Source organism: Dermochelys coriacea, chromosome 1, assembly GCF_009764565.3.
Source record: "Dermochelys coriacea isolate rDerCor1 chromosome 1, rDerCor1.pri.v4, whole genome shotgun sequence".
In the NCBI taxonomy this organism is placed as follows: Eukaryota; Metazoa; Chordata; order Testudines; family Dermochelyidae; genus Dermochelys; species Dermochelys coriacea.
Genome location: NC_050068.2, coordinates 352,168,221 through 352,188,076, shown reverse-complemented (window position 1 = coordinate 352,188,076; position 19,856 = coordinate 352,168,221). Strand labels below are relative to the sequence as shown.

Here is a 19,856-nt window from a genome sequence, read left to right as displayed (position 1 = left end):
TTTTCTCCCACAATGCACAGGGGCTCTGCCAGCAACTCAGCGAACATCCGCCACGGACCTGCTCCCCCGCAGCCAGAAACCTCCCCCCTCGTGCCCCGGACCTGCTTCTGCGGGGCTTGGAGCTGGAGAACCCGCGATGGGGCATATCTGCAGGGCCCAGCTCTGGTGCGCGCTCATACACCGCCCAGCCCGGGGTGCTGGTCGGGGACCAGTTCTCCTTGGCGCTTCACCACCACAAACACCAGTAACCAGGGTGCAGCAAGGCAGGGACATGGCAGCACGGAGCCTGGCAGGGAGCGAATGAGCCGCTATCTAAGCCAGCCCAGCGCGAGCTCAATTCCTGCCCCACCACCTGCTCAGGGCTCAATTCACTCCTGCCCAGCTGCTTGCTGGGGCACTGTGGGCATCCCACAATGGCAGTGTATGAGCCGGCAGGGCTGAAATCAGGCAGAGCAGACACTTGCACAGAGTAAGGCGGAGCAGGGGAGAACGATTCCCATTAGGCCAGACAGAATTACATCCCATTACTCTCCACCCGACGTAGCCAGCCCAGCAAAATTAGCCCGATCTATCTTGGTGCCGGCAGGGCTCCCACCACCAAGGCGTCGAGTGGCACCAAGTATTTAAAAATAGCAACCCTAATCACCCCCCTCCCCCCGGCAGCCTGCCATCAGCGGAGCCGGCTGATCTCACAGACCCTCCCAATCCATTACAGGCACTAGGAGGGTCCCCGCCCTAGCCAACGGGCACCTCGCTCCACGCTCTGCTTCGGAGGGGAGCTCCAGCGGGCCTGGGGTGTTACAGGGGGGAGAGGAGGCCCACTCCTGCCGAGATCAGAGGAGATCCCGGGCTATTCCGCCGGCCTGGGGAGAGGCCAGGGAGGCACAAGGCCGACAGCCCCAGGGACCATTTATTTTGATTTATGGCACACGTTAGAAACGCAGTCCGGGACCCAGTGGCTGCTCCACCCTGAAGAGGCCATCAGCTGCCCACTCCTCCCCTAGCCCTAGCCCTCGCCAGGACCCTCCCTCCCCGCTGCTGTGCAGCATGACCAGAAGGTCCTCAGGTTGGGGCTACAGCAGACGGGGCGGGGCGAAGAGAGGGGGGCTTCTGGAGAATGCCCAGCTGGCAGCTCCTTCTCTGAGACCCACGAGAGGCTCCAGCTCCACCTCTGACCCCTGTCACAGCCGTGTGCCTCCGACAGGCCAGCCCCGAGCCACACAGGCCACATCCGGTGCAGTCGTGTCACTGGCTCACAGCTGCCCAATTCTGTGCCCGTTCCTTGGTGAATGTAAGAGGCAGCCCCGTGCGGCATGCACGACGGGAGCCTACGCCCCAGCTACAAAGGCCTGGCCGACAGGAGCGAGGCCCGGGGCCGATGGAACTGCTGTGCTCACCTAGCCGGGGGGAAGACGGGAAAGGCCCACTGAGAAGATGCTGCTGTGTGATGCCAGATAGCCGCTGGACTCCCCAGACCATGAATTCCGACAGCACATGCCCTCCGTACCAGGGACGGGCACAAACCTAGCTCTCCCCTGCCCACCAACAGCCCCCAGCACCAGACAACCACCACCTGTGCACCCAGCTCTGCCTGCCAACAGGACACAGAGCGACATGAGAAACCAGTGTGAGCTGCTGCATTCACACCGGGCATAGGTCCCCGCTAGCCAGTCAGCCCCTCCCGGAATTCACAGTCCATTTGGACCCGCTGCTCACACCGTTTTGGTGCGTACCTGCCTGAGAAATTTCCCCCTAGAGTGATCACAACTGTGCACCCAAGGGGGTCTAGCTAGCCATGGGAGGGCACAGTGACTGGATTTCTACACCGAGTCATAGTGATTGTGCATGGAACTGAGACTGCATCCTGCACACACAACTGTGGCTAAGGGCACAAAATCCACACCGCACCCATGTCTCATCGGCAGAGCAGAAGCGACAGCCTAGTGATGGGACCCGAGCACGTTCCATTACGTCTGGATAGAGCCTTTGTCCCAATACAACGGGCTCGCAGGTGCCGTACGTGCGACACGGCGTGCACGTCCTGACGGCAGCGGACAGATTTCAATGCTCATGCGTCTCAACCACAGCAGCACATGACAAGACAACCACAAGGTGCGACCGACCTGCCTCCAGGACACAGATGGAGCATATGGCAGCACTGGTCACTCCTCTCCAAACAAATCTAGCGTGGTCACAGGCATCTGCCCCTGCGCTCCAAGGGCGCCCCAGTTCAGGGTCCCCCAAAGATCCAGCTCACCTCCCCTGCTCTCTGGGAGCACTTGGAGAGGTGGTGCAGCCAGGCCGCCCTGCTTGTCAATATGGCTTCCCCACCCTCACCAACAGGCTGCCTGTTGCACGCAAATCATTACCCTAAAGGAGCGCGACGGCCAAGTGGAGCACTCAGAAGTCAGGAAAGGCCGGGAAGTCACCAGCCAGAGCGCTGCGCCCCTTTCTGCAGCATGAGATGGGCTGGGCACTGTCCCAGGCTGTTCCTTCCACAGGCCTCCCACCTCCGTCAGCGAGCGACCCAGGCCTGATTTCACATGCCCCAGGCTCCCCCGCACCGAGTGCACATTTATTTCTTTCCTCCTGGGCGTTTCCATGGTGCTCTCACCGCAGAATCCAAGCGCTTCACACGTTAGTGGATTTCTCACCACAATTCCCCGGTGAGATTAGGGGGAGATTATCATCCCTGTTTACAGCTGGGGGCTGAGATTTGCAGAGATTAAGGCCAAAATTGTCAAAAAACATCTGTTAATTTTTGGCACCCAACTCGAGACACCTATGGGCTGGTGTTCCAGTGTACCTAGCAAGTGCATAGCACTGTTCGAAGCACAGCTACCATTGACTGCCCTTCTCCAGGTCTGCCCCCGGGGTGCCCGGCTAGTGAGGAACCCCCAGCTCATGGCCAGCTGAGTATTTTCCTTTGTGACTTGTCCAGCGTCGCACAGAAACGCTGGGGCAGCGGGTGGGGGAGAATGCAGTTCTCCCGGGCAGCATTCGACTGTCTTTGCCGTGAGACCTTCCTTTCTCTTCCGGCATCCCCCGCCTCAGTCACTGCACACCCATGTCTGCAGCGGGGTTCTGCAGACCCCAGCCTCCTTCGCTGCCCCGCCCTCAGGCACCTCTGGGGCGGTGTGGAAAAACCAGCGTGTGATCGTGTCATTAAAGCCAGCATCATCGCGTCCGACGGCACAGAGCTCAGGTTGCACAAACAACCTCAATTGTGGCCTTCCCTGACTGCAGAGGGCTCCACTTCGCTCCCTTAACGTTCTTGTCCTAGGGTTTTTGGATGTAATGTCCAGTAACAGGCAGCAGCAGGTGCTGTGGAAACCCAGGGCGCTGTTCCAACTCCAAGACCACCCGTCCCGCTCATCATGCCATGTCTGCCCTGGGGGGAAAGGAATTAACCCCAAGGCTGCTTGGGGGACAACTTGCTCCCCTTCCCTGCTCTCCAGACTGGGCTAGGAGAAGCCAGACTGCCAGGCATGCTCGCCAGCCACGCAACAGGGTGCCATCCCGCGCCCATTGCATTGCTAAGCCAGCCCCGCCGCTTTCCCAGCCTCCCCTTGGGGGCGGTGGGGAGCTGGGCTTGGTCTGGTGTGACCCACAGGTGGGATGGGATGGGATGGGATGGGATGGGGTGGAGTGGGGTATGGCCTGGCCTGGCGGAGCCAGCTGTGGGCGCGAGAGACCTGCAGCCCTTTGGGATCCTGACCTAGCGTTGAGGTACCGATCAGCCACGTGGAACATCAGCTGAGAGCCCCCAGCTGGCAAGGCAGCGCACCTGGCCTCCCTGGCAGCCCCGGCCACAGAGAGATCCAGCCACGAAGGGCACAAAGGGGCCTCACAAACACCCCAGCCTGCTGCCCCCCAAGAAGGGAGCCAGGCTGCACACACCTCTCCTGGGGCATGGGGAGCCAAAGAGGGGCCGCAGGCAGCATCACAGCCCCCCCCCCACACTGCTCTCTCCCCTGCCCCTGCACACGAGGCTACAAGTGAGCTGCCCTTGCCCCTGAATACAGGTTAACTTCAGAGCTCCCAACCTTTCCCAGATCACGAGACGGGGGCAACTCCAGACACCCCCCACCCATCCCAGGTCACGGGACAGGGGCGATTCCAGACCCTCTCCCCTGGGACAGGGTGAATCCAGACACACACAAACACACACCCAGTCATGGAACAGGGCGACTCCAGACTCCCTCCACCCTAGGTCACAAGGCAGGGTGACTCCCCACTCCGAGTCAAGGGACAGGGCGACTCCAGACATGCCCCTGCCCATCCTGGGGTGACCCCACTCTCCGCCACCCAATCATAGGATGGGGCAACTCCAGATACCTCTCTCCCGCCAAGTTCAAGGGATGGTGCAGCTCCAGACCCCCCTACCCCTTGGGATCACAGGATGGGGGTGACTCCAGACACCTCCTGCCCATCCTGGGGTCAAGGAATGGGGTGACTCCAGATCCCACCCCCGGGACAGGGTGACTCCACACACACACACACACACACACGGGTCACGAGACAGGGCAACCTCCGCTACTTCCTCCCCCCACGGGGCCACTCTCCCCCCGATGATAGGATGGGGTGACTCCAGACACCTCCCTCCTCCCAAGTTGAAGGAATGGCACAACTCCAGACCCCCCTCTGCCCTTTGGGGTCACGGGATGGGGGTGACTCCAGACACACATACTGGGGGGGGAAGAGATGGGGTGACCCGACAACTGCCCCCCAGGGTCCTGGGACAGGGCAACTCCAGACACCTCCCCCCACCCATTCCAGGGTCACAGGATGGGGAGAATCCAGACACACACCCCCGGGTCACAGGACTGGGCGACCCCACTCCCCCGCCGGTCACGGGACGGGGCGACGCCTGACACCCCTCCTCCCCCGGGATCACGAGGTGGCGCAGCTCCAGCCACCCCTCAGTACCCAAAAGGGCTATGGGCCAACTAAATTCAGAGACCCCGAGCCCCGGGACATGGCCGTTCTACCCCCAAGCCGCCCAGCCGCACTCCCCTCCTCTGCGGATCGAGGGCACCTGGGAAACCCGGGGGCGGGCCGGAGCCCATGGGGGAGGCAGAGGAACGGGCTGAGCCCAGGCTTCCCGGCTGCCGCGCCGCCTGCGTCTGGCCCTGCGCCGCCCCCTCACCCGGGACCCCACGCGGGCCCCCGGACAGCAGCCCGCTCCGCGCTCGGCAGGGCGTCGCTGGGCCTTTCCCCCGGGAGCCGGGGGGCGGGGCGCGGCGGGGCGGGGGGCCGCCGGCGCCCCGTCCGCGGCCACCCTGCCTCCTGTTGCAGCACGGCCCGAAGCCGCTCGTCCCGGCGGCTCCCTGGCCCTCCTTGCAGGGAGCGAGGGAAGGCAGCCTGGCCGTTAACCCCTGGAGGGGAGGCGGAGGAGGGGGAGGCTGCGAGCCCTGCATCACGCTCCCGCTCTGCCCAGCACACGATGCGTCAGCAGCACATCCACGTTCCCACTGAAGGACAAAAGGATGAGAGAGCAGCCTGCACGGCTGCCGCCTGCACCAGCACCGCCGCGGGGAGCCCGGGCGCCGGGGGAGAGGGCTGCCGCCGGCACGGGTAGGAAGGGAAGATGTTACCGGGGTCCGGTGCGTCTCACGCCGCCGCCGCCGCCCCGCCTCCGCCTCCTCCCGCCGCAGTCGACGGGCAACCAAGACGTTAACGGCACCGGAAGGCTGGCGCCACAACTCACTACCTCAGAGCCGCGGGGGAGCCGGCCGGGGCCGCGGGAGGGGAGCCGGCCGCCCTGCCCATCCTGCGCCGGGGCTCGGCGCTAACGGGGGGCTCGGCGCTGGCGCGCTCCCCTCAGCAGGACAGCGGCACTCCAGAGCGGCCCCCCCTCCGCACGGCCGCGCGCCCCCCTCCCCGGAGAAGCCGCCGGGTCGCCGCGAAGCGTGAGGAAGCTGCAGCCGGGCCAGGCACCGCAGCCCCGCACAGGGAGGAAGGGGGGGCGTGCAGAGTGACCCCTTGGCACAGCTGCCAAAAGCGACCGACCGCGATGGGCTGCCGCTAGCCTCCGGCGATCCCCAGCCGAGCCCCCCGTGGGGAGGGGGGCGAGCACGGACCGAGCAGGGCCGGAGGAAGAGGCTGGCAAAGGGGCAGCGAGCAGAGAGCACGATTCTCTTTGGCTCCTTGTCTGGCTGTTCCCGGCGGGGGCGGGGGGACAGGGTGCATGCTCCAGCCATGGAGCAGCAGCCCCAGCAGCTGCTTGCAGCAGCCGGCGCTCGGAGCCAAGGACAAATTTGCAAAGCGCTGGCTGCGTTGCTCCCCGGGTCAGAAGGCAACTATGCACCTGCCTAGCCGAGCGGGCCTCACCTCCAGCCGGGCTCCTTCCACGCTGCTTTCCCGGCTCCTGCTCTGGATTTACTAGGAGCCATTTTGTCTTTCACCCCCCTTTCCCCTTCCCCCCTCCCCCTTCTTCCCCTTTGTTAATTCAAAACTGAACCGGAGAGGGGATGGGGAGGATGGAGCGGCGTCCTGCGGTGAGAGCTTAAAGAGCAGCTCACAGACCCCTTCCTCCCCAGACAGGTGCCAATTACAGAGCAGGGGGCTCGGCTGGGGGGGCTTGTGCTTTGCTTTGTTTCTTATTTTTTTTTAACCCCATTTTCCCCTGATCCCCCCAACCCCAGCTCCCTCCCCTCCCGCCCCTTTGTTAGCTGGCGAGAGGAATGAACAGCTGGTTTAAGCTGGGGGAATAGGGCCCCCTTCTCCTTTCTGTGCCAAATCCCGGACGATGGTGAATTATGTACGTGCCACATCATGAAGCTCTTGTGGCAGGTAACTGTGCACCACACCTGGAACGCTGCCCTGCTCTCGGTCGTCTACCTCACAGCGCAGGTGTGGGTTCTGTCTGCAGCAGCTGCCTGGGCCGGAGCCCCGAACTGCCCCTCCGTCTGTTCCTGCAGTAACCAGTTCAGCAAGGTGGTGTGCACACGCCGCGGCCTGGCGGAGGTCCCTCAGGGCATCCCTTCCAACACCCGCTATCTCAACCTCATGGAGAACAACATCCAGCTGATCCAAGCAGACACCTTCCGGCACCTGCATCACTTGGAGGTCTTGCAGCTGGGCAGGAACTCTATCCGCCAGATCGAGGTGGGTGCTTTCAATGGGCTAGCCAGTCTCAACACCCTGGAATTGTTTGACAACTGGCTGACCGTCATCCCGAGCGGGGCCTTTGAGTATTTGTCCAAGCTGCGGGAGCTGTGGCTCAGGAACAACCCCATCGAGAGCATCCCCTCGTATGCCTTCAACCGGGTCCCGTCCCTCATGCGCTTGGACCTGGGCGAGCTCAAGAAGCTGGAGTACATTTCTGAGGGGGCTTTTGAGGGATTATACAACCTGAAGTACCTTAATCTTGGGATGTGTAACATTAAAGACATGCCAAACCTCACGCCCCTGGTGGGGCTGGAGGAACTGGAGATGTCGGGGAATAACTTCCCTGACATCAAGCCAGGATCTTTCCATGGGTTAAAGTCTCTTAAGAAGTTGTGGATTATGAACTCCCAGATCAGCCTAATTGAGCGTAACGCATTCGACGACCTCACCTCGCTGGTGGAGCTCAACCTGGCCCACAATAACCTGACCTCGTTGCCGCACGACCTTTTTGCCCCCCTGAGATACCTGGTGGAGCTTCACTTGCACCACAACCCCTGGAGCTGCGACTGCGACATCCTGTGGCTCTCCTGGTGGCTGCGGGAGTACATCCCCACCAACTCCACCTGTTGCGGGCGCTGCCACGCCCCGATGCACATGAGGGGCAAGTTCCTGGTGGAGGTGGACCAGACCTCCTTCCAGTGCTCCGCACCCTTTATCATGGACGCCCCCATGGATCTAAACATCTCGGAAGGACGAGTGGCGGAGCTCAAGTGCCGGACTCCCTCCATGTCCTCTGTGAGGTGGTTGCTGCCTAACGGGACCGTTCTGAGCCACGCGTCTAACCACCCAAGGATATCTGTCCTCAATGATGGGACCTTGAACTTCTCCCATGTTTTGCTAACGGACACTGGGGTTTATACGTGCATGGTCACCAATGTGGCAGGGAACTCCAACGCCTCGGCCTACCTCAACGTGAGCACGGCCGAGCTCAACACTTCCAACTACAGCTTCTTCACCACCGTCACGGTGGAAACCACAGAGATCTCCCCCGAAGACATCTCCCCGAAATTCACTAAGCCAGTGCCAACGACTTCGACAGGGTACCAGCCGGCATACACCACCACCACGACAGTGCTGATCCAGACCACCAAAACGCCCAAGCAGGTGGTGGTGCCCACAGCGGACACCAACGACAAGATGCAGACCAGCCTGGACGAGGTGATGAAGACCACTAAGATCATCATCGGCTGCTTTGTGGCCGTGACGTTGCTGGCGGCGGCCATGCTGATTGTCTTTTACAAACTTCGCAAGCGGCACCAGCAGTGCAGCACGGTGACAGCCGCCCGGACCGTGGAGATCATTCAGGTGGATGAGGACATGCCGGCAGCACCAGCAGCTCCAACCAGTGTATCAGGTGAGGGGGCAGTTGTGCTGCCTACAATTCATGACCATATTAACTACAACACCTACAAATCGGCACACGGGGCCCACTGGACAGAAAACAGCCTGGGGAATTCGTTACACCCCACGGTAACCACTATCTCTGAACCTTATATAATTCAGACCCACACCAAGGACAAAGTACAGGAAACTCAAATATGACTTTTTTCAGAAATTATAAATGCAATAGAATGCACAAAACAAAACAAAAAAAAGTCAGCAACTTTTGTACAGAGTGGGGGAGAGACTTTTTTTTTTCTTGTATATGCTTATATATTAAATCTATGGGCTGATAAGAGAAGCAGATTATATTAAAATTAAAAAACCTATTTTCTAACTTGTAAGTTCTATTTAAAAAAAGAGGGGGGCGGGGGGGACAATCAAAATCTAAAACAAAAAAGAAGCTGGAATGACTTTCTGGAGTGAGGCTGAGAACACAACTAGCGAAGAGACAGGTGGGGAGCGGGGGAAGGAAGTATCAGTTTTTAGAAGCTGCTCCACAGAATGCGGTAACAAACCCGTTTCTATAAAGATCGTTTCTTAAAGCCCAACATTGATATTTACAGATTTATCTTATTTAAAAAAATAAGGAAAAAAACGCACCAAGAATTTGTACTGTGCCAAAATGTTACAAATGCAATAATGGGTTTTTTGTGTGGGTGGGTGGGGGAGAGATGAAGAGACCGTGGGGCTAAATATATATATGTATTAAAGAAAAAATGCCAACATTTGCCATGTATCTCAATAGGGCTGTGCGTGTGCCCGCGTGTACCGGCTCTGTGGGTATCATGTATCCCAACAGAGCTTCTACAGAAAGATCAGTGAAAGCGAGAGAGAGAGAGAGAGAGAGAGAGAGAGAAATTGGCGTCGCTCTCAGTCAAATGGTTCCACACTGCACCAGATTCCTGCAGTTCAGTTTAACCCGCGGTGCGCAGGGAGCGTGTGCGCGCCTTTGACTTTCCCAGGAGGGAAGGTTAGGTCAGGTTGACTAAAGGGGACATCCTAGCAGCATGTGTGTGTGAGAGAGAGAGTGTGTAGAGCTATGGTGCAGGAGAGCTGACAGATGATTGTAGACCATGCTCCAATTTTAAGATTTTTTTCCATCTTTTTTAAGGTGGCAAGAGATGAAGCTTTTCCCCCCTCCCCAATTGCTGGGGTTCCCCAATCAATTGAGGGCTCTTTAGATATCTGTCAACTGGTGGGGGTGGGAGAAAAACTGACCGGAGCTGCTGCAAGGCAGAAATACTCTCACTTGTTTATAGAAATACAACCAGATTACGCATGGGGGAATCGTCATATTGACAGAAAGTCTCTTGCTCACACGAGCATCTGGTGAACCCTAGAAGGGGGAAAAAGGCTCTCCTCCCTGTCACATTTACCCCCCAAAGCAGCCCGTGAAAGGTATTTAGGGAGCAGAGGAGCATTGTGGGGAGGTCGTGTGCATTTCCTTCTGGTCCATTTAAACAATGTAACTACTTTCCTTTCTTATCTGAGCTTTAAAAAACAAAGTGAAAGGATTCAAATCTAAAGGGTGAGAACAGAAAGAGCAACTTCAGAACAATCTGACTGTACTCTGAGAAACAAGTGTATTTTTGTATTTTAATAAACATTGTTCAAATTTTTAATGAAATGTCCCTAACGGATTAAATTGACCAGCTGACCCGAGGAGGAAATCAAACAGAATCAAATCCAAAGGGTTTTGACCTGGTACTGGTCAGAAAAGTGGGGGGATAGGGGAGAAAAACCAAAGAGGTTCATTTAAAAAAAAGTTCTGAACATTTTTAAAGCTGGCTGTAGCCTCTCCTCAAATTAAACAAAACCACTGCGAGCGCTAGCAACCGCAGCTGAGTCCAGTATCTTCCCGGCCGGTGCAGGGCCCTGGTCTGAGTGGGTGCACAGTGAGGAGTGACAAGGCCTGCTGAGCTGCCCGAGGAGAGGGGAGAAATAAATGCAACCTCATCAAACCGCCCCCCCACCAAGCAATAAGCCAGCTCCCCGCCCCCTTCCCCTGGCTTCGGGATTGCTGGGCAATTAACGCTTGCTCAGGGTTCCCAGCAGTTCTCTCCATCGCAGGGTATTAGATTACCTGCCTGTCTGAGTGCTATTTACACGCACATCCTAAACAAGTTAATGGTGCCCAGAGGGCTGGCTTCCTGAATGGGAGCCTGGTGGCTTAGCAAGGCGTGCGTTAGCATATTGGTGTCCTGGAGCAAGCCGGTGCGCGCAGGGAAACAGCTAGGATAGTGAGGAAGGCCAGACAGGTGCCTGGGTGAATGGACAGACAAGACAGCCAGTGCTTTCTCCCCAGCCTCACACATGTTAAGCTGCAGATGCTGAAAGCCCCTGGCCTGGGCTAGTTTACATGTTGGAATTAAATTGTACAAGAACTGGCAGGATCTTATTAAAAACAAGAAAAAGGCCAACCCGGCACAGGGCTAGCCGACGCCCTCCCTCACTCGGGTCCTGCTCCCTGAACCGGAGCCTCTGAACCAGGCCGACCCCCCCTGCAGGGAAAGTGCCCGGCTGTCAGCGCCGGACTGATCAGAAGTTACGCAAGGAATCCATGGGGCAGCGGAGGCCACCCGCTGATTGCATGGTGATCCCCTCAGCAAAAGCCAGAGCACGCAGCCATTGCGCGAGTCCATTAGCCGGCGTGAGTGCTGCACCTCAATAGACTCGGCCAGCAGAGAAATTGTACTGAAAGGAAATTCTCCCAGGGAGCACGGGCCGTTTGAAAAGCAGCTGGGAGGAAGAGCCCGTGCCTGGTGCGGGGGCTCTGCAGGCAGCGAGAGACGTGGGGGGCTGGAAGGAGAAGTGCAGAGGGACAAAGCCCATTAGCTGTGTGTGTGTGTCGGGGGAGGAGGGGACAGCCCTGCCGCCAGGAGCTGCAATGGTGGGTCTCCTGGCCAATGGTGGGGGGTCCTTCATTAGCCCTTTTCTCAGCTGCCCTCCCCCTAGCTCCAAAGCGAGCTCAGCAGCACAAGTGTCCAGCTCTGGGATGCTGGACCCTCCAGCTGCGTAGGGATTTCATCTTGTCCCCACACCAGGAGACGGGCTCTGGGAGAGGGCTGCTGAAGGGAATTTCAGCGCTACGGGGATTATTAAAGCGACAGTCTTTAGTCACCATAATGTGTCTCGGCTCGATCCTCCCCAAATCCGTCCCAACCACGATAGGCCAAAGCCCTCCAGACTCTGAGAATGAGATGTAAGGAGCAAGCTCCCCCCACCCCCGGTCACTTTCTTCGTGCCAGCTGATGCCAGCTCCTCATTGTGCACTGGCCAGACAGAGCCGCCACCTGAACACACAGTTCTTTTCCCAGGGACTCCTGCCAGCTGGGCATGGCCTGCACATGGGGGCTGGAAAGGCCTGTGTCACAGAATATCAGGGTTGGAAGGGACTTCAGGAGGTCATCTAGTCCAACCCCCTGCTCAAAGCAGGACCAACCCCAAGTAAATCATCCCAGCCAGGGCTTTCTCAAGCCTGACCTTAAAAACTTCTAAGGGTGGAGACTCCACCACTCCCTAGGTAACGCATTCCAGTGCTTCACCACCTGCCTAGTGAAAAAGTTTTTCCTAATATCCAACCGAAACCTCCCCCACTACAACTTGAGACCATTACTCCTCGTTCTGTCATCTGCTACCACTGAGAACAGTCTAGATCCATCGTCTTTGGAACCCCCTTTCAGGTAGTTGAAAGCAGCTATCAAATCCCCCCTCATTCTTCTCTTCCGCAGACTAAACAATCCCACTTCCCTCAGCCTCTCCTCATAAGTCATAGGTTTCAGAGTAGCAGCCGTGTTAGTCTGTATTCGCAAAAAGAAAAGGAGTACTTGTGGCACCTTAGAGACTAACAAATTTATTAGAGCATAAGCTTTCGTGAGCTACAGCTCACTTCATCGGATGCATCCGATGAAGTGAGCTGTAGCTCACGAAAGCTTATGCTCTAATAAATTTGTTAGTCTCTAAGGTGCCACAAGTACTCCTTTTCTTTTTGCTCATAAGTCATGTGTTCCAGTCCCCTAATCATTTTTGTTGCCCTCCACTGGATGCTTTCCAATTTTTCCACATCCTTCTTGTAGTATGGGGCCCAAAACTGGACACAGTACTCCAGATGAGGCCTCACCGATGTCGAATAGAGGGGAATGATCACGTCCCTCGATCTGCTGGCAATGCCCCTACTTATATATCCCAAAATGCCATTGGCCTTCTTGGCAACAAGGGCACACTGTTGATTCATATCCAGTTTCTCGTCCATGGTAACCCCTAGGTCCTTTTCTGCAGAACTGCTGCCTAGCCATTCGGTCCCTAATCTGTAGCGGGGCATGGGATTTTTTCATCCTAAGTGCAGGACTCTGCACTTTGTCCTTGTTGAAACCCATCAGATTTCTTTTGGCCCAATCCTCTAATTGGTCTAGGTCCCTCTATATCCTATCCCTACCCTCCAGTGTATCTACCTCTCCTCCCAGTTTAGTGTCATCTGCAAACTTGCTGAGGGTGCAATCCACACCATCCTCCAGATCATTAATGAAGATATTGAACAAAACTGGCGCCAGGACTGACCCTCGGGGCACTCCGCTTGATACCGGCTGCCAACTAGACATGGAGCCGTTGATCACTACCCGTTGAGCCCGATGATCTAGCCAGCTTTCCATCCACCTTATCGTCCATTCATCCAGCCCATACTTCTTTAACTTGCTGGCAAGAATACTGCGTGCACTGCGTTCTATGGGGCTGCACAGCCAGGCGCTCGGGCATGGCAGGCAGGATAGGGGCCAGGTCCCTAGCCAGGCACAGGTGAGGCAGTTAACGCTGTGATTTATAGGTTCCCCTGCTGTAAAATATTAATTTGTCATTAAACAAGAGAGGGGCTAAATCCACGAATGAATCACTCACAAGCTTGTTCCAGGGGAGGGTGCATGCTGCAGGTTGCCGTGCGCGGGGCTGGGCCGGTGCAAGAACGAGAAAACAGGCCAGCCAAAGCCAGACCTCACCTCTAGGCGGTCCCTGCCCTGATCCGACCCCAGACTACCCAGCGAGCCAGCTGCCTGCCCAAACACCCCTTAGGGCCACGCGCCAGGCAGGCAGCTGCAAGGAATGGGATCACTGAGCACCCTCATACCACCATGCAGTGGCCATCATCAACAGAGAAGTTCCCCATGATTGGGGGGAATGAGAGAACCATTGGTGCTGATCCAAGCCCAGAAAAAATTAAACCTGTCGCCACTTGCCCTGGGACGCTGCAGGGAGAGGAAGTCCAGCCAGACAACAATGGCCGCCAAACAAAAAAGGACTTGCCAGGCCACCACACCCTGCCAGGGGCTTGGGCATCGCAACCCCCAGAAACAGGGCAGTGGGTGGCTGGCTGTACCCAGAGGGTTCCTGCCTTCCTGACCTAGACACAACTTTTGCCAAGATACCACATCCAGGAGGAGCCATGAGCTAAACCCCAAATCAACCTGCAGCCCTGTCAACCCCCCAGACCCAGTGGAGCGAGAGGGATCCCCTCTCTCTAGGAGCCAGGGTGCTCTGGAGGAGGGGAGGGCTCATTTCCAATGTCCTGGCAAACGGCCCAACCCCCCCGCCAGCTGGAGGAAGCACAGCCAGGCAATCTCTAGGAGTCTCCTCCGGCAGGCGGGCACGGGGCACTGATACCCCAGTGAGACTTCTCACCGGACACCTGCTGGGGGGCAAGGCTCTGTCTGCAGGAAAAATGGCCTGCTGAACTCCAGGGGCGAGGATGGGGAGTCACGGCCCCCGAGACAGGATGGCACGAGGCTCAGCACAGACTGGCGAGCCTCCCCGTTTTCTATAATTAAAGAACAAATTGCTGAGTGTTTCCACCCACCCCAGCATTTCGGGGTCATGTGTCTGGGGAGCATGACTGTTGATTTTGGCTCTATGGCAGGAGCCTGCCAGGCACACGGCCAGGTCCAAAGGTCCGACTCTCAGGACAGGGGCCTGGGCCAAGTAGAAGACTGTGTCCTGGAAGCGAGCAGGGCGGGCTGCGTGTCGTGGGGGTGCCAGTACCTCGCAGTCCTGTAGCAAAGGCAGGAAGGTCATTAACCTCCCTGCCCCAGGCTGCAGAGACCCCAAACCACTGGGGGAGCCACCCACCCTTGTGACCTCTGCACCTTGCAGAGGCAAACGCTCCAACAATTCAGACTTTGACAGTGCCTGCAGGAGCTTCCCGCTGGGGTTCTGTACATTTAATTTCGTCCATTTATTTATTTATTTCATGGAAACTGGGAGTGTTTCTGTCAAAACATATGTCTGATTTTATCTTCCTGGCCAGCTTCTATCACTCCGACTGATCGGCTAATGAAAATGCTGCACCACTTCGCTCGGATTTCTGCTTCAGCTCAGCCACAAACTAGGTCTGTGCTCCGGGCTCTTCCTGCTCTGTGGTCTCCTCCCCCAGTCTCGCCTCCGCCCTCCTACTCCTGGGGGGATGGGGGGGGGAATCTCCCCCTAAACCCTTTAATACATCGGCAGACAGACAGGGATCGGGCTGGAGCCACATAGTGGTTTTATTTAAGCACTCAGTTTTAATTTGGGCTTTACATTAAAATACCAAAGCAAATAATGTTTCTGCTTATAGCAAAAAAAAATGACTTTAGAGGGAGAGCGAGAACAGCCGCCTCTTTCTTCAGGAACTCAGTTCTGTGGTGGAAAGCAAGTGTCTCAGCGCTCCGGCGAGGGGAGAGCTTTTGGCCGGGGCTGAGTTGCTGCCCGAGAGCACGGCTGCGGTAGAGCCCTACAGCTGTGAGAGGCAGCAGAGAGCAGAGAGATCGTTCGCTTCCCTTCCTCCCTGAGCACTGCCAAACTTTGCTCCCTGAATATCGTTCAGTAATAATTAAGGCTACAGGAGGCAGTTTATTCGGGGGCTGCAGAGACATGGCTGATCAGCCAACAGCCCAGGCCAGCTGGAGAAGCCAGAGGGGAGGTGTACGGGGATGGAGAGCAGGGCAATCTTTGCAGGGGATTCTGGGCAGAAGCCTTTACCATTGATTTCTCACAGACAAGCAGGCACTGGAATGGTTTTATGACTCCAGGGCTGGGCTCACCCTGGCATTTCCCCCCTCCCCCTAGCTTGTTTGGAAATCAGGGGGCTGAGTCAAGACTCAGAAGCTATTTTAGAAGGAATCCCAAAAAGCCAGCAATTCCTAGCAAAACTGGGCAGGTGTCCAGGGGAGATGCAGGAACACAGCCAACAGCCACAATGGGGTGGAAGCAGTTTCCATAATAGCCAGGACCCATTCCCTGCCCCCTGCGCCTACCAGCAGAGCCCCCTATCGAGGGGGCAGCTCGTGGATCACACGGACAAGGTGGGGAGGGAGAAGGGACAGGCAGAGCAATCTGAGCTATTCCTCTGCCATACCAGTCATGGCCTGCAGTACAGGACTCTGAGATAGGGAGCCAGGCCCCCGGGGAGGGCTGTGGGGAAAGGGGCTGCAGGAGGGGTGCATGGACAGCAGACGGAACATAGAACCTCCCAGGGCAGCGCTTGCTCTGACGACACCCGGGGTGGATTAGAGCAGCCTGGGAAGGGCACTCCCTCTGCGCCTCGCTCAGGAGCGAGGAGACCTCGCTGGGCCAGGCCCTGTGCATTGTTAGTGCTGCTGGCAGACAGTGCAAGGCCCTAACGCCGCATCCTGGAGTCCTTGTCAAAGCTGCTTTGAATACTCCTCCGTCGCCTCCAGCACGAGATAAACGGCGCCTCGAGGCCAGCACAACCTCCCAGACACACCCACTCCGGCTCCAGGCATACCCAGTGCCACGCATGCCAACCAAAGAGACCCCAGACACAGGTCCGGAAGCCAGCTCAGAACCTGGCCTGGATTCCTAAAATCCAGAGGTCAGGCACTCCCAGGGCGAGTTTATCAGATGATCACAGAGTCACAGAACGGCAAGGTTAGAAGGGACTGCAAAGGCCAGCGAGCCGAACCCCCTGCCACGATGCAGGCTGTGTTGTGTCTGTACCAATGGCATAATGACGCAGGCGCAGGCTTAGACCAACCTAGAACAGTGACTGGATTGTCCCACAAAAAGCGACAGGATTTTAGAGACATTTCCATACCACACCCCCGGGCTCTGCTATACTTGCAGTGTGAGCGCGCGCGAGGGAAACACTGCATAATACTAGCTCCTGCCCGTGGCTGAGAGACGGGCCACAGGGATGGGGAAATGACTTGTCCAAGGTGTCAGCGGGATTAGAACTCCTGGCTCTCAGGGGCAGGATGACAGCCAGGTTAGGTGGGTTCCCCAGCTCTGGACTCTCTCAATGAGTCACTGGTGAGGCCCGTCGCGCCCCTCCCGCCCCCGCCCCCCAGGTTGCACCAGGGAACGTGCAGCAATTAGCTGCAATGCCTGCAAAAGGCAAATATTTACTAACAAAGATGATGCATTTTCAAAAGAAGTACTTGTCGCAGCAACACGGAGAAATCCCCCCCCGGCACCGCAACCTCCCCATTCTGGGATGGCGCTGGCAGGGGTCTCGCCCACCACACTGCTGTGGGGAGCTGCTGGCACCTCCCAGAAGGAAGCTGGTTGGGACAGAGGCGGGAGGCTGTCAAGGCTGCCAGGGCCATCTATTGAGAGCAGGTATTCTCACCCTCTTCCTCTCCCAGCCATTCCAGGCTGAGGCTGCGTTTCTTGTGCCCGAGGGCTAGGGCATGTGTCGGGCACTGAGACAGATTGCCACGTGATTCTGGCTTTCAGTGCCACTCTCGTGGGCAATGAGAACCAGGCAGGGTGACTGGAGGGAGTCCCACTGGAAACATGACACCAGCCTCACACTGGGCCAGCTTTGTGGGTTCCCGTGAAGGGCTGGGTGGGACTAGCCCCAGTGGAGAGCACTTAGGACAAGCAGCTAGTTTTTCCAGGGTGGCCCGACTGACAAATAACTGTAAGCTCAGCAGATCTGCTCCCAGGGCGGATTCAGACTCCCAGCGGCTGCCCTTAATGACAACACCGTTGTCACTCCTTTTTACTCCCCTTCAGCCTGCAGAGCCAACACAGCCGAAGGGGAGGCTCTGTGCCTCTTCGAGCATCATCAAGACGTGCCAATCGCAGGGCTTCGGCTGAGCTCCTGCAGCCTGCACTGCAGACAATGGAGTTCCACAGATGTCATCAAGGACTGAATTTGGCTAGCAGGATTCTCTCTCACCGGTGATGATGCTAGAACAGGAAAGATCACAGCTTGCCTCCTACAGCCCAGGCAGAATCTGCAAGGCTGGCAGCTAGGGGAAAAACAAGCAGTCGTTTACTTTGAAACAGAGCAAATTTGTTATGGCATCAGTGTGACACAACCATGGAATCCAACGAGGAGACAGCACCAGTGACTTTTCAGAGTCAAACCATGCTTTGCCTAAGGAAAATCCTTCCCTTCGGTGCCGGTATCCCTGGGTGAAACCCTCTGGCTGCGTTACGCAGGAGCTCAAGCTAAAATAGTTCCCTTCCAGCCTTAAAACGGCCAATTGCTTTTGCAATGAAACTGATCAGAGGCAGCTGAACTACAGGAGTCCTTCCTTGGATTCGGTCACTTTCCCCTCTGAAAGAGCTTCCCAAATGGGCCCAGCCCAGCTGCCGTGGGGGACAGGGGGACAGGATTAGGGTGTCGCTATGTGGCAGTAATTATGGTTCCTGTCACAGAAATTGCATTCAGGAGTCTGGCCTTGATTCTGAGCAATTTCTCAATGGAACCCAGCAGGTACGCAGCGAGGGGCCGCTCGGTGCTCCAGTCCGTTCTAAGGAGCGCTCAAATGCCTTCCTCTGGGGACAGTCCCCACATATGGACAAGTCGATGCCAAAGTGCCCGGGCTGTTCAGACAGAGGGCTCAGAGACGTTCCACGCAGAACCCAGCTGGGGTTAACGTTAATTATTCTTTCTGCTGCAGATATTTTTGGCTTCGTTGCTGCGGATGTTTTTGCAGATCTGCATGAGTTTACAGTAGCAGCAGCCGACTGGCACGCACCCTTGTGGGGGGTCTCGTAGTCCCACCCCTTGGGGTTTTTCTACTTTGAAGAGGTGCCCATGTGTCGCAATGAGGGACACAAAAGATGCATTTAATTTAAAAAAAAAAAAAAAAGATTTTTTGTAATTAGAATCTCTTTATATCCCATGGTAGTTTTCCTGTAACCCACGAAAAATATACCATGTGCATATGGGTGCGTACACATTCATCAGATGGGTGGAAGCTACGCCAGCCAATTATGGAGAAGTTTAAAGAACTACAGTCCTGTATTTCACACTTTAATGATTACATTTAGTCTCCAGTTTTTACATATACATACACATATGCATACACACACACACACACACGTTTGTCATATATTAGTATGTATATATAAATGGTTCATGGTTTTACAGTGTATAGAGTTAAATGTCTCTATTCTGCATGTGTATTAGCCATATGCAATACAGATAATGCACATTTACATATATTGTGTGATTGTAATGTCCCTACTATATACTGTAGATTGCCTACAGCTTTGTACATTACATTGATATAGTTTAATATTTATGATGCGTAGAGATATCGCACAAAACTTTGTGTGTACTAGTGTGTGGGTGTGTGAGATCTGCAGTGGCGAGGTACGACGCACACACAAATTAGAAGATACTGTTTCCAATATGACTATAAAACCACAAGCCATTTATCCCCTTCCAGCACAACCAACTGCTAGAGGCCTGTTGTCAATCTGAATGTGATCCTTCCCCAAAATTAGCTAGCGCTGGGTTAGTCATAGGCTCGCTTGCTTCACCTGGCTGGTGAGTCAGCAGCAAGCCAGAGACAATATTTTAAAAATACATCCCCCTTCTCCTGCCAGACGAGGAAAATTAGAAGGTATTTGGTTTTCACTTCTCCCACCAAGACTCTCCTGTCCCCACTAGGTGGGTACGTCCACGCTCCCTCTGGCATCCCAACAACTCCCCTCCCCGGAGGGCTGAGGCCACGAACGGCTCTGCCCGCTCACCCTAGAGAGCCTAACGATTTCAAGAGAGCTCTTACGCTGTTCCCAGCCAGAGAGCAGGCTACAGCTCTGCCAGCGGTGTGGCCGGTGCTGGTGTCAAAGGAAACACCCACTAAGAGGTAAATGCTCAGACAGGACCACGGAGGCAGGACCCAATGCAGCCTATTTTCAACCCTGCTTGGCCCACGCCCCAGGGAGCAGTTACGAGCTGTAAGCTATTGCTCCTGCCAGGAGACAATTCCTGGATGTAAAGGAGCTGGAATAATACTTTATCCTATTAGCATCAGCCTCCCTGATTTCCCAATGGACTCCACTGCTGGTGACATGAC

At 56.3% G+C, this 19,856-nt stretch overlaps 2 protein-coding genes across 4 annotated transcripts in view; one reads left to right on the top strand and one right to left on the bottom strand.

Moving 5' to 3' along the window:
* The window catches only part of SND1 (staphylococcal nuclease and tudor domain containing 1), a 504,867-nt gene that overhangs the window by 70,064 nt on the left and 414,947 nt on the right, over positions 1-19,856 (bottom strand). The gene's annotated exons all lie outside the window — the stretch shown is intronic.
* Positions 6,675-9,196, top strand: LRRC4 (leucine rich repeat containing 4). Its single transcript, XM_038374261.2, has one exon. The coding sequence runs from the start codon at positions 6,778-6,780 to the stop codon at positions 8,713-8,715; it is 1,938 nt and encodes a 645-aa protein (XP_038230189.1). The 5' UTR covers positions 6,675-6,777; the 3' UTR covers positions 8,716-9,196.